We start from the raw sequence: 13,456 nt of genomic DNA, 5'->3' as shown, positions 1-13,456 counted from the left end.
TGCGCATGTACACATTTCGAAGACGACGTCTTCTTTACGCACATTTAATATGCATTCGTTATGAATTCTGCGCACTCAAATACACAACCATGAACAGTATGTTTATGTGCTCTAAGCAACAATAAATTGGCTAAAAAAGAACGAAATTTAAACATTTTGTCCCGACCCTAAACGTTCGACAAATATACATTAACAACAATAATGTAATATAATATAGGCTCATGCAGTGTGATGCAGTAAATGACTATACTGTACACCTTTAACAGCAATGTGCAAAATCATCAGGCACAAAGTTCCAAAATACGTCAAGCAATATAAACCGCATGTCATCGATTGGATGACATCAGATTTATACGCCTGTTCTCCAGACTTCTTTCGCTGACGTCACTGGTGGGGGTCTTGTCTTATGACCTTAAGGTCGCCCGCTCAGCGTCTGAGGACACACAGCAGAATATTCACAAATAAGCAAAACAACAATGAAAATATACAACTCAAACCCCCAAACCAGAAGCAATTTTTAAAACAATGCAGCAAAAAAAAAAAAAAAACTCACAAAACTACCCAAAACACCTATGCCAACACCAAAACAGACAACGCAAAACCGCAGCAAACAACAGGACACAGATAACAATATGAAAACAACAAGAGCATACATCAGCCAAAATCAATAGCGCAAACCAAAAGCACAGAAAAAGGAGACAAAAAAAATCCAACTGACCTGGCTCAGGCTGACGTTTTCGTACACGATCAAGCTCCTCGCTCGCAGCACGTCGCTGACGCACTGATGTACAAACGCGTACTGCCGCTGCACGCGCACACACGGGAACGGCGCCGTGAGGAGAACGCGTGGGAAACGTGGCTCGCGTTCGGGTCAGGAAGACGACACGCACCTCGGTCTGCAGCATGTGCGAGCGGTGCAGGCGGAGTTGCCAAACGCAGCCGTAAACGTCCAGCGCGTCCGAGGTGTCCAACTGCTGCAGGAGCCGGTCCAGTGCCACGAAAGTGCCCGTTCGGCCCACGCCCGCGCTGACGGAAGCACAAGCGCGTCGAGCGCCCTTTACCTTGGGAGCGTGCCAAGCGCGGCGCCCGGCGCCCGGCGGCCGCGTCGCTCGTACCTGCAGTGCACGATGGTGGGACCGCCGGCGGGACTTCTGTTGACAAAGTCTCTGACGGTTCTGACAAAGTGGACCAGCGACCGCGTGCCGTCGGGAACGCCGTGATCGGGCCACACGGTGAAGTGGAAGTGGCGAAGCGTGCGCACGTGCCGCACGTCGTCCTCCTGTCGGGCACACGCGAGCGCACGTTTTGACCCCACGGGACGCAACAGGTCGCGACCTTACGACAGGCTAAAAAAGCCTTACGCTGCACACGTTGAATTCTCGGATGGTCCACTCGGGCAGCACCGACTCGGAGGTCATGTGGACGATGAGGTCGCCGTAGTAAAGGGGCTCTCGCTCCGCCGGCCAGTAGCGGTCGCACTTGACCTGATGGCCAAGCGCAAACACGCGGTTAATTCCGCCGGTTTTGTCAAGGCCGAGACGTCCGACTGCCGCTACTCGGTTGGCGGGATACGCACGCGTCCTTTCTCCACACACTGCGTGAGCATGACAACGTTGCGGGCGTTTTGCTCCCAGGCCATTTTCCAGAAGTCGTCTTTCGTTCCCGGCAGCGGACCCTGGGTGGCGATGTACTCGCGCCGGGAATTGTTGCCCTGTGACGACAATCGACCACACGCCAATCTTGTCCTGTGAGTGTGTGTGTGTGTGTGTGTGTGTGTGTGTGTGAGAGAGAGAGAGAGAGTCTCACAGGTATGTAACTGGCGTTGATGTAGTCGGAGGAGAGGTCGTCATCCACGTACGATAACTTGACTCTCGTTGAGTCATCTGCAAACACAAATTGGACGTGACGCACACGCGCGTGTTCGCTCGTCAGCGTGCGTGCGCGTGCGCGCCTCACAGGGTAGAATGTTGTTGTATCGGTTCTTGCCGCGGTTCTCGGGCAGCAGAGCGGCGTCGCTGGTCTGGTTGCGGCCGACGTCCTTCAAACTCTGAGCGGGGGGGGAAAAAAAAAAAAAAAAAGAAACTTTGAAACACGTCGACAACATGCGTCACAGGCCGGGCAACTTCGATTTAGGAGTTTGATTCCTTTGGGTCAGCGAGCTCAGAATTCATGTCACTCCATTTTGCCCATTGAAATGAATTGGGGGGGGGGGGACACTTTTGGGAATTACACATTTGCAATTAAAAAAGAAAAACGAGCGCGATGTGAGCATCTGAATGTGAGTCGTGGCCTACAGCAGCTTTCTGCAGCTCTCCTTGCCCACACCACCTTAATCGCAACCCCCTCGAAGGCAAGCGTCACCTCATACTGCTCCGAAAGTAGGAAGTGGGCGTCGGCCTGGAGTTTGTTGTAGTGACGTTCAAAGTCGGCCACGTTGATGGGGCTGAAAGAACGCCAAAAAAGGAGTATTTCAAAACTATGGGGGGGGGGGGGTTTACAACCCACCCAAACAACGACAGTATTTCCAAAAACTCCCCAAACCATGATGACGATTGTAATTTTGGTACCTTGTTATGTGACGGCGCTTCCTGAGATGGGAAGAAGAAAAACGAGAGTTGGTGACGCCCTCGTACGATGTCATTTGCGTGCGCGTGTGTTTGTTGTCCGCTGTGTCCTATTTCGAGTCATGTGACCTCACCCTCTGACCCCCAGGTGACCTCTTGGCAAAGCTCGCTCGCTCCTCACACACATGTCGACTGACATGCTCTCCTCGGCACTTTTAACACGCACACGCACACACACACACACGCACACACACACACACACACACACATATGGGAAAGCGTGAGAGCAAGCAGCACACTAAGTCACGCACACCCGGACAAAAGCGCTCACGTGCGAGCGGGCTTACGTTTTTGGTCGTGCGTTTCGTCTGTAGAGGATGAGCGCCGCCAGCGTTGCCACGGCAACCATCACGAAGACGCCGGCGCCGATTCCTCCCACGAGGCCGCCGGCGGGGTCTGCGGACGGGACGGGACTCAGCGGTCGGTCGTGAGCGTGGCGGCCGCCCAACTTTCCTCACCTGTTGCGGTGCGCACGGGCAGCGACAGGAAGGTGTCGGCGTAGAGAGGCGCCGAAACGCCGTCGGACACTTGCGTGAACGCTCGCACGCTCAGCCTGAAGCACAGCAAGCACAGCGACCGCTCACATCTTTGGATTCACACGTCATCGCGTCATTCTCTTCGCGTCACGTTATTGCCGCGGGCGTGTGGGGGTGATGTCATGTCGGTGACGTGTACGCGTGAGGACACGCATGCCGGCATCACGCTCTCGAAATGTGCCTCCGCGTCTTGGGCACCTGTAAGCGGTTGTGGGTTTAAGCGGTCCGTCACAGAAGTGTTGCTGGTGGTTGTGGCGTGCGCGCAGGTGGTCACATGACCCGCCCAGGGTGTCTGACCCCGCCCCCACAGTGATGTCATAAGCGCAGGTTTCAGCGGGGCTGCCGCCGGCGAACAAAGATGTCTGGTATGACTTGATGGACGTGTTGGACATGTAGTCGGCGTACGAGGGCAGAGGGTGGCGCTGCTCGGGCAAAACGCTGTCTTCACCTACGCACGACACACACACACACACACACACACACACGGAACGATTGCTATGAAACGTTATCACTTTGTTTAGATAATTTGATCATTTTGTCGAGGGGTCCTGCTAATTGAACAAAAAACGCCGCGCGTTTCCTGCCTTTGGACTCTGTGACGACGACGCTGAAGAATTTGACGGCGCCGTTGACGTCGCTGAACCAGCTGCAGTTGAAGTGGAACAGGATGGATGACTCGGTGGCCAGCGCCGACACGGCGTCCACTCGCGTGCTGACCGGCGGCACCGGGGGTCCTGAACGCAGGGCGACTATTCGTGACAAAGTCAACTTTTCGACCCTTACGTACTGTCCGTTGACACGCCTACAATGAGAGCGCGTCACCGAGCGCGCATGTTGTTGGGATGTGGAAGGAACCGGAGTACCCGGAGAAAAGCCGTCAAATAGGACCCGAACGGTTTGCCGCGGTCCACTCCGGACCCGTCGCGTACTTACGGTCGATCATGGTGACCACCCTGTCCCGCGCCGCCTCGCTGGCGCTGGTGTCCGAGATGACTTTGACGCACACGGTGTAGCGCTTGTGAGGCTCCAGCAGGTCGATGACGTACGCCGCCGGCCGCCCGTCCGCCCGCCGGCCCGAGCGGCGCGAGTAGACCAGACTCTGCGAGTCCTCGTGCACGCACTCGACGGTGTAGGAGTCAAAGTCGGCCTCCGGGGGCGCCCAGGAGCAGGAAATGGAGGTGGAGCTCCGAGGGCGGCAATGGAGGCCGACAACGGGGGACGGCTCTGCGGAAACACAGCGGCCAGTCGGGAACTCCGCGCTCAAAACTTCAATCGCGTCTCCGACTCGGCCGTCTTTAGCGACGGGCGGCCGTCCCGAAATCACGAGAAGAAATCCAAAAGTACGCTTCTGTTGAGGCAGCGCGGCGAGCGAGTTGGTAGCGCGCTCCTTAAACGGTCGACTCAAAATTCCGTCGCGGCACTTTGGTACATCGCTACGTCGTGGTATTTTCGTGCTCGTGATTCTCGGCATTCTGCGGATTCGCACAACCGCCGTTGATCGCTGCGAAGGATGTGCGCGTGACGCCACCCACTGGTGCGGACGCTGCGCCGGATGGGCAGGCTGTAGGAGGGCGGGGCCCCGTCCCTGGCCTGCGAGGCTCCGCTGACGCTGCGTAAGCTGAAGTTGTAGAGGCGTCCGGGGAACATCCCTCTCACGATGCGACCGCCGGACCGGCGATTCTCGTATGGGTTGACGACAGAGCCGCGGTCGGGCGGCGTCCAGCGTACGTCGAAGTCATCGAAGTCGGAGTCCGCGGGGGCGGTCCAGGTGATCTCCAGAGACGTGTTGGTTACTCCTCCAAACAGGAATGAGCTCGGCGGTTCGGGAGCTGAGAGGCACGACGCGGCATAGTTGACCCCCACGTTGACGGAGCTACCGCCAGTTGGCCCGCGATGATCGCGAAGGAGTGAGTGAGTGCGCGTTCTGACCTGTCCTCGCGTGCACGCTGGCGGCGTTGGCGAGATCTCCGCTGAGGCTCAGGACTTCGACGCGATAAAGTCGACCCGGCGTCAGGCCGCTGAAAATGAACTCTGTGACCTCCGGCCCCAGTTGCTCCCGCGCCCGTAGCGAGCCGTCGGGGGCGGACAGCGAAAGCCGGTACCCGGACACGCCGCCCTGGCACCGCTGCCACGACGCTCGCAGCCGGTCGCAACCGTCGCCGGCCTCGGCGCGTAGAGATGTGACGGCGGACGGGACTGACCGGGAGACAATTGATGATTATGGCGACGATGACGCCTTTGCGGCGTCGCCGTATGTCTGGAACGTGCGCTGACCTGTGCCGGCCCAAATGACGGAGCGGTTGCTCAAGTCTCCGCTGCGGGTGACGACCACCATCTTGTAAGCCGAACCGGGCGTGAGTCCTCGGAACGAGCAGTCCAGGCCGGACGGCCCGAGCCGGCGCCGTTCTCGCAGAACCCCGTCCGCGCCGTACAGGAGAACGTCATACGAGTCCAAGTCGCCCGCCGGCCGGGACCAGCAGAAGGACAGACCGGTGCTGGTGTTGCTTCGGATTGACAGCTGGGTGGCGGCCGCCGGACCTGACGGGAACGGGAAGCGGGTCGTGTCGTGTCGTCGGCGCGCGCCTCGTCGTATCACGCTTGACGGAAACGGCGAGTCTCACTTGTGCGAGCCTGGGCGGCGACGCCGAGGCTTTGGACTCCCCCGCTGGTGGTCCGGACCAGGACGTTGTACTGTCTTCCTGGGCTGAGACCGTCAAACGTGTGTTGTGTGAGGGCGGCAGTCAGCGTGGCGTTGGCGAGGACGGCGCCCGGCTTATTATCGAGAAGCTGCAGGAAGTAGCCGTCCGACACGCCCGCGGCTTCCCGCCAAGTCGCTTGCAGGCTGCCGGTACCGACCGGGTTCTCCACCCGCAGCGCCGTTACCGGCGACGGGACTGAGCAGAGCGCGCGGAGCGGTCGGCTTCAGAGGGCGAGCGATAGCAAAGCCGCACGACCGCGAGGGGCGGATCCTCACCCGTGCGTCCGCTGGCCGTTTGATCGCTGGAGAGGTTGCCGCTGAACGCCTGAACCGTCACGTCGTACAGCTGACCCGGCTGAAGCGAGCCGAACGTAACCCGATTCTGACGTCCGAGCGCGGGCCGCGTGTCCAACCGGTGGTTCTGTTTGTACAGAACCACCGCGTATCGGTCCACGTCGCCTTGGCCCGGCGTCCAGCTCACGGTCAAACTGCTGCTGTCACCCCCGTTACTCACTTGGATGTTCGTCACCTGGCTGGGAACTAAACGGGAAACCGCCATCAGACCGCCCGCTTCCTCATCGAGGGCCATAAACTTCACGCACAACTACGCCAGACCCGGTGCCGGCTTTACCCCCAGTCACAAAAAATAGAGCCAGTATTGCGTTCCACCTGTACGGCCCTCGATGAACCGGGTCCTCTGGTTGGGTCCGCTGAAGGTGGACACCAAGACCTTGTAGAGTCGTCCGGGCGTGAGAGAGGGCACCAGGCACTCGCCCATGTCGTCTCCCAGGGTGAGCGGAGGGAACACCTTCATGTCATTGAACAGCAGCTGGACCTCGTAGTGGTCCACATCGCCCGGGGCCGCCGTCCATGCCACCCAAAGCTTCTGGGAGGTCCGACGGGCGACGTGCAGGGAACGCACCGCCGCCGGGACTGGACAAAAAGAATCCAAACGTCCGCTAAGTTCTCGCTCTCGATCGAACGTTTTGCGAATGCGGCATCGGACGCGAGACACCGACAGGTGCGACCGTGGGTGGAGGCGCTGGCCTCGTAGTTGCCGCTCCGGGTGGCCACCACGACCGTGTAGAGTCGTCCGGGGACCAGGCCATGAAAGACGCACTCGTTACGCATCCCGGACAGCGTCTGGTTCTGCAGCACCGTGTTGTTGTGCTCGATGGCAACGTGGTAGAAGTCAAAGTCTCCGGAGGCGGGACGCCAGTACACCTTCAGGAAGTCGTCACGGGCACCGTGTATCGCCGTCGGGTTCTGGACCTTGGAAGGCTCTGAGCAACGACCAACATTCAAAGTACGAACTCACTGTCCGAGCCTGATCGGCGTTCTATTTGCTGCACTCACGCGTCCTCTCCAGGACGGAGGTGTGGTTCCGGAAGGTTCCGCTGCAAGTGGCGACGGAGATGTTGTAGAGGCGTCCGGAGACTAGGGAGCTAAAAACGCACTGGTGACTGGATTTGGAGACTACCAGCGTGTGAAGTGTCTTGTCTCGGTCCCTCAGGGTCACCAGGTAACTGTCCACCTCCCCCAAAGCGGGACGCCACGACACGCTAAGGAAGTCCGTGCGCCCGTTGTTACTGACGGCGACCTCACCAACGGCAGCGGGTACTAAAAAAGGGGGGTGAATGAGTAGATCCGCACCAATTTGAAAACATCTCGATTGCGTTCGTGTCATCAAGAGCGACGGTGTTACCGGTGCGTCCCTCGGCCACCGTCTGCCGGGATGGGCGTCCCGCTCGGAGTGATGTCACCACCACCCTGTAGAGGGCGCCGGGCCTGAGGTCACGGAAACTCAGGCCGAAAGCATCCGCCGGCACGCTCTGGTTCTTGATGACGCTGCCCTCGTGGATGAGCAGGACGAGGTACAAGTCCACGTCCCCGCCGGCCCGCTCCCACTGAGCCGAGAGGCTTTCGGTACTCCCCGAATTGCGAACCTGCAGCCCGGTCACCTGAGATGGAGCTGAGGGGGGGGGGGGGGGGGCGGGACAACGCGACCGTTGGACACGAGTCACCAGTCGACCACGACGCACATCTCGACAGACAAACATCCGAGCGCTACGCCGTCAGCGAGTCGAAAAAGCAAAACATTTGACACAAAAAGATGCCAAGAGTCAGTCGGTCTTCAAATCTTACTGGTCCACGTGTTGACGGAAGCGGAGCTACTCAGGTTGCCGCTGGTGGTGGTCACGGTGACGGTATACGGCTGGCCCGGGGCGAGCTCGCCAAAGGAACACCCGGTGGCCTCTCGGGGGAGGAGGTTTTGAACCGCAGGCGAATCGGGCCGAGCTCCTCGGATGACGGCCTTGAAGCCGTCCCACTCGCCCCGCGGCGACTGCCACTGGAGGTGCACGGCGGTCTCCGCGGCGCGATAGACGCGGAGCTGCTGGACTAGCCCGGGCGCTGAGGAGCAAAAATTATTTCAGAAACAGGACGTCCGGCAACGCCAGAACAGAAGAGGTCATGTCGGCGTACCGCGCGCGTCAAAGAACTGAACGTAAACCAACCCAGTTGCGCTTGACAGCGGGCGGTGTTAGCCTGCGTGCCGCTGCGCACCGTGACCTCGGCGCCGTAGACCCGACCCGGCACCAGTCCCAGCTCCTTGGCGGGAAACGCGTAGCTCCGGCTCAGCTTCCCGATGCTGTCGTTGACCAGAACCGCCGAGCCGTTGCGCAACAACACACTGTACTTCTCCCAGGTGCCAGTGGGGGGCGTCCAGGCGAGACGCAAGGCGCTGCCGTCAGAAAGCGAGACGGCGGACAATGCCGACACCCCATCAGGAACTGAAACGGCCCAACAACAACAACAACAACCACGATAAACGTTTGCTCGCTACGCCAACATTGTTTCTAACCGCTCGCCAATTCGTCAGCGCAACGTTTCGCGACAGCAGCCGCAAGTCGGCCTCGCGGTCAGCGCATTTGAGACACACTTCAGAGGTGATGCCGGTTCCATACCGGCCTCAGGCTTTCCTGGATGGACTTCGCATGTTGTCCCCCAGCTTAAGTATCTTACCCTTCCCACATTATAAAAACAGACTCGCAGCTTAGCTTCACTCAATCCCGAAAGACGATTTAAACTGTGACACCAAAGGTGACTTGAAGGTCAGGTGACTTGAGGGTGATGTGAGCCCTTACCCGTGTGCACCTCCACTCGTGCTGGTGGTCCGTTTACGGCCGAGGCGATGCTGACATGGTACGCTGTTCCTGGCCGCAGTTGTGTGATGGCGCAGGTAAAGTTTCGAGCGGCCACTGCCACCGGCTGGCACTCGCTAACCCTCAGGTGCTTGCCAAGCGTGGCCGACGCAGCTGCCGTGAAGTTGGCGCACAAGGGTTCCGAGCTGAAGGTCAGCAGGGCACAATTCACACCGACCTTGACCTGTGTGAAGGTTACCAAGCAGCTGGGCCGATTCTGCAACGTCTCACACACACACACACACACACACACACACACACAATCATACACATGAGTGCACTCATTGTGTTTCTGTGTCAACAGTGGGAAAGTTCTCCTTTCCCACATGAAAGGGCATCATTGCAAGTACGTCGTAGCCATCAAACACGATGGCCTGCGATGGGGAATTGAAAATAAAACTGTGTGTAATTTCCTGCCGATGCCACGAGGTGGCAGCAGAGTACAACACACTCAAAGTGAAGCTCCTTAACTGATTTCAACATAGTGAGATGGCAGCAAAGCAATTACTTTTCAACAGGTCTTATACCTGAACCCAAAAGCGGCAAATAGGATAGGTCAGCTTTTCAAGAGACAGAGGTTGGATTCCAAAACAAAAATCTGTCGAGAGGCGAGTTCGCCGGCGAGTGGCCAGGATGCGGCGATAGGAAAGGAAAGGTTGCTCAACTTACAGGCGAGTTGACCTTTGGCTCAGTTGCTGAAGGATGGCTTGTTGTCATGGCAACCGTTGCCAGCACATTGCCTGCTGGGCTTGTGGGCGGGGCTACTGATGTTGTTGGAGCCCTACTTGCGGGAGTGGGCAGAACGGGGGCGGGAGCGGAGGTGGGCAAGGTGGTGGGAGTGGAGATGGGGTTAGAGGTCAGAGGAAGGCCGGGAGTGCCGAATGCAAGGGAGGCAGAAGTGCTGGCCCAGGTCCAGGCGGGACTGGATGCGGCCACGGCGGTGGCGGCAGTGTTGCTGGAAGTAGAGCCAATCGTGCTGCTGGCAAGGGAGGTGGGCCCGCTGGTGTGAATGGCAACATTTGTGACAGTTGAGGCAAGTGCGGCGGGAGGAGTCGAGGCCGTCCTGCCGGCGGGAAGGGTGGCAGGAGTGGCGGCGCTCGCCGACGTCACGCTGCGGTCCATCTTTGATGTGAGGTCACGTGTCGCGACCGGCCTGTCAGTCAAGCTGAATGGTGCCGGCTGCGTCTTTGACGTTTGCGACCAATCAGACGCGACCTGTGGTGGAGTCTCTGACGTTATCGCCGTTGCGTTTTGCGGCCGGTCAGACCCGCCGGGAGACGGACTCTCCGGGGTTGTCGTCTTTGAAATTTGCGGCCAATCAGACATGACTGAAGGGAGAGTCTTGGATCTTATCGTCTTAGCTGAAGGCGGAGTCTCTGACATTATTGTCTCTGACGATTGCGGCCTATCGGACGGGGCTGGAGACGGAGACTCCCACATTATCGTCTTTGACGTTTGCGGCCATTCGGAGTTGGGTGAAGGCGGAGTCTCTGGCGTTATCGTCTCTGACCTTTGCGTCCAATCGGACACGGCCGGATGCGGAGTCTCTGACATTATCGTCTTCGACGTCTGCGGCCAATCAGATGCGGCCGGAAGCGGAGCCTCTGACATTATCGTCCGGGAAGTTTGCGGCCAATCAGATGCGGCCGGAAGCGGAGCCTCTGACATTATCGTCCGGGAAGTTTGCGGCCAATCAGAGCCGGCCAGAGGCGGAGTCTCTGACATTATCGTCTTAGATGTTTGCGGCCAATCAGAGCTGGCCGGAGGCGGAGTCTCTGACATTATCGTCTTAGATGTTTGTGGCCAATCAGATGCGGCCGAAGGCAAAGTCTCCGATGTTATCCTCTTTGACGTTTGTGGCCAATCAGACGTGACCAAAGCTGAAGTCTCTGACATTTGCGTTTTAGATGTTTCTGGCCAATCAGACGTTGCTGAAAGCGAAGTCTTGGACGTTATCCACTTTGAAGTTTGCTGCCAGTCAGAGGAGTCTGTGGGTGGAGTCTTGGATGTTATTGTCTTTGATGTTTGCGACCATTCAGATGTGACTGACGGCAGGGTCTTGGATGTTACAGTTTTTGATATTTGCGGCCAATCGGACGCGACTGAAGGTGAAGTTTCCGACATGATCGTTTTTGATGTTTGCTCCCAGTCAGACGTGGACGGAGGCGGAGTTATGTTTGGGCGCTCAGGCGTCCCAGCTGACCTCAGTGTTGACGAGAGGGCAAAGGTCACATGTTGGGATGCTGACGCAATTGGTGACCTTAAAGTTGACCTTGTCACCTCTGAACTTTCTTGTGTCCTTGAGGAAAGACTGAAGGTTGAACTTTGGTCTGAATGGAAGAAAAACAAAAATAATTTTCATAAAACATCAAAATCATTCAGGTGGGACGACATGCTCATTTTGAAAAAGTCACAAACATAACAAATATAAGAATGAGGAAAAATAATGAGTTGAAAGCGCGCCGTGTTCCTCTCGCAGGCCTGTCACACCGAGTAGTTTTCATCGTAGTGGAAGAGGGCCTGATCAAATCTTACGTCATCACAATTTGCCCTGCGTTTTCATTATTTGGATCTCAATTTTTGAAGCCAAATTGAGTAAAATATAAATATTCTCAGGGATTTGGTGGGAAAAAAAAAAACAGCCATGTAATACAAACAGGAAACAAAATGACAACAGATATTCTGCCCAAAAGAAAACATCAATTTGGTAAGAGAAATAGTGGCTCAATTTGCGGGAGTGCGGTCGGTGAAAACGATGCCGCGGGTCAAATGTGGCCCCCGGGCGGCGAGTTGGACAAATCCGTGTAACATCGAACATTCTCGATGGGCAGTCCACGAGACGGCTTTGATTGCTGATCAGTCCCGCCAGCAATTGGAAGTGAACAAAGATCACTTGACGAAGAAAATGCATCGAATACTCACGAGCAACAGACGTCCCATAAATCGCCATCAACCACAAAAGTAGAAGCGCGTCCATGTTGGCCGCCGCCGCCGCTCATGCTGCGCGCACGCACGCACGTTCTCCAGTCCGCACAAGTTGGAAGGCAAGTGAACAAGTCGAGCGAGCGTCTCCTCTCGTCACGGGCGGCGGGCCCCGGACAGGAAAAAGGCAAGCGGCGACGTTTCCTTCAATTCAATTCTTCTCCGCACACGTTTTACACGCCAGGAAATTCCACGGAACACCTCAGGCTCACGCGGCAAAGAAAGCACGTCAACAATTCCAAACACCAACCCTGATGCTAAAGTAGAATTGTCAAAGATGTTGAATGTATCCATGAAGTTTAATTGGCAAGGGGGGGGGGGTTACTCATTCGAAGGACGGCATCAAAGGAAGACAAACATTTAAAAGTAAAGAAATAAAAGAATAAGTTCAAAAATGCTTAAAAAACGTCGCATATTTGCGTGCACCAGAACAGCTAAATGCCGCCTCACCGTGTTTGCTTTGAACTGTGGAGTCAGAGCCCCACTTGATTTAAATTCAATGAGCATTTCTTTGCTGTATTATAGACCAGTAGCAGAAAAATGTATTCTCCAGCTGACTGGGAGCCACTGGAAATCCTTTTGGACTGGAGGAATACGTTCTGATCTCTTAGTTGTGGTCGGACCCCCAGCTGCAGTATTCTGAATGAGCTGCAGCTGTTTGATGCTCTTTTGAGGGAGTCCAGTCAGAAGGCCGTCCAAGTCTAACAGACATACGGTAAAAGCGCGATACGTTTCTCCCGGTCTGCTTTGAGCAGTCTGGATAAAAAGCTATTTCAAGCTGGATAGAAAGCTATTTTGACAATTTATTTGATTTGATTGCTGAAAGGTGGCGGGTCATTACAAAATTGATAGTTGTTTTTTTGTTTTTAATAAATATGTGTACTAGTGTAAACCCCCCCCCCTTTTTTTTTTGCAATATTCCAAGATCATATTAGGCAATTGCTGGTTGAATGACATTTCTTAATGTAAACATCCCAAGTCTTTTCAACACAAGTTTCTTTTAAACTATCCTTTTCAAACTCAAATGTCAGGAAAGGTTCCCGCAGAAGTAGATCGATAGACAACCGGGTAAGTGTGTAAGGGTGCAAATAGGAAGACGCCGAGCCAGGGGAAAAAGGTCACAGCAACACAACATCCTGGCTCAATTCACCTCTCTCATTATTTGTGCCAAAGAGGCCTCCTCCAACAGTCACCGGCCCGATACTTTATGAGCAACTTCAAACAAGTCACATTTCTATTTTGGTTTGCACTCTATTGATTGGAAAGGATTTTTTTTTTTCCATTTCTCTGACGCTTCAACAAGCAAACAGCAACTCTCAAAGCAGCCTCCCGTTTCCCTCCCCGCCCCGTCGCATCCTGTCCCGGGCCACGCCAATGTCCTGACCTTCTCACGCTCGCTCACGTACACACATT

At 56.1% G+C, this 13,456-nt stretch overlaps 1 protein-coding gene across 1 annotated transcript; it reads right to left on the bottom strand.

Moving 5' to 3' along the window:
* Positions 1–28: 28 nt before the first annotated feature.
* On the bottom strand, positions 29–12,132 carry ptprbl (protein tyrosine phosphatase receptor type B, like). Its single transcript, XM_086108982.1, has 30 exons — positions 11,984–12,132; positions 9,731–11,391; positions 9,005–9,278; positions 8,375–8,650; positions 8,004–8,270; positions 7,564–7,830; positions 7,215–7,478; positions 6,878–7,141; positions 6,528–6,791; positions 6,135–6,398; positions 5,782–6,054; positions 5,435–5,698; positions 5,090–5,356; positions 4,693–4,989; positions 4,094–4,384; positions 3,745–3,894; positions 3,359–3,608; positions 3,083–3,177; positions 2,912–3,020; positions 2,699–2,776; positions 2,568–2,588; positions 2,362–2,443; positions 1,957–2,047; positions 1,807–1,883; positions 1,577–1,711; positions 1,362–1,484; positions 1,116–1,279; positions 891–1,026; positions 719–805; positions 29–433 (listed from the first exon to the last, which is right to left on the bottom strand). The coding sequence occupies exons 1-30, from the start codon at positions 12,036–12,038 to the stop codon at positions 413–415; spliced, it is 6,867 nt and encodes a 2,288-aa protein (XP_085965108.1). The 5' UTR covers positions 12,039–12,132; the 3' UTR covers positions 29–412.
* Positions 12,133–13,456: the final 1,324 nt, after the last annotated feature.

Source organism: Hippocampus guttulatus, chromosome 4 (assembly GCF_054856545.1).
Source record: "Hippocampus guttulatus isolate MCC_2025c chromosome 4, RoL_Hgut_1.0, whole genome shotgun sequence".
Lineage (NCBI taxonomy): Eukaryota > Metazoa > Chordata > Actinopteri > Syngnathiformes > Syngnathidae > Hippocampus > Hippocampus guttulatus.
This window is presented reverse-complemented; position numbering and strand designations above follow the sequence as displayed.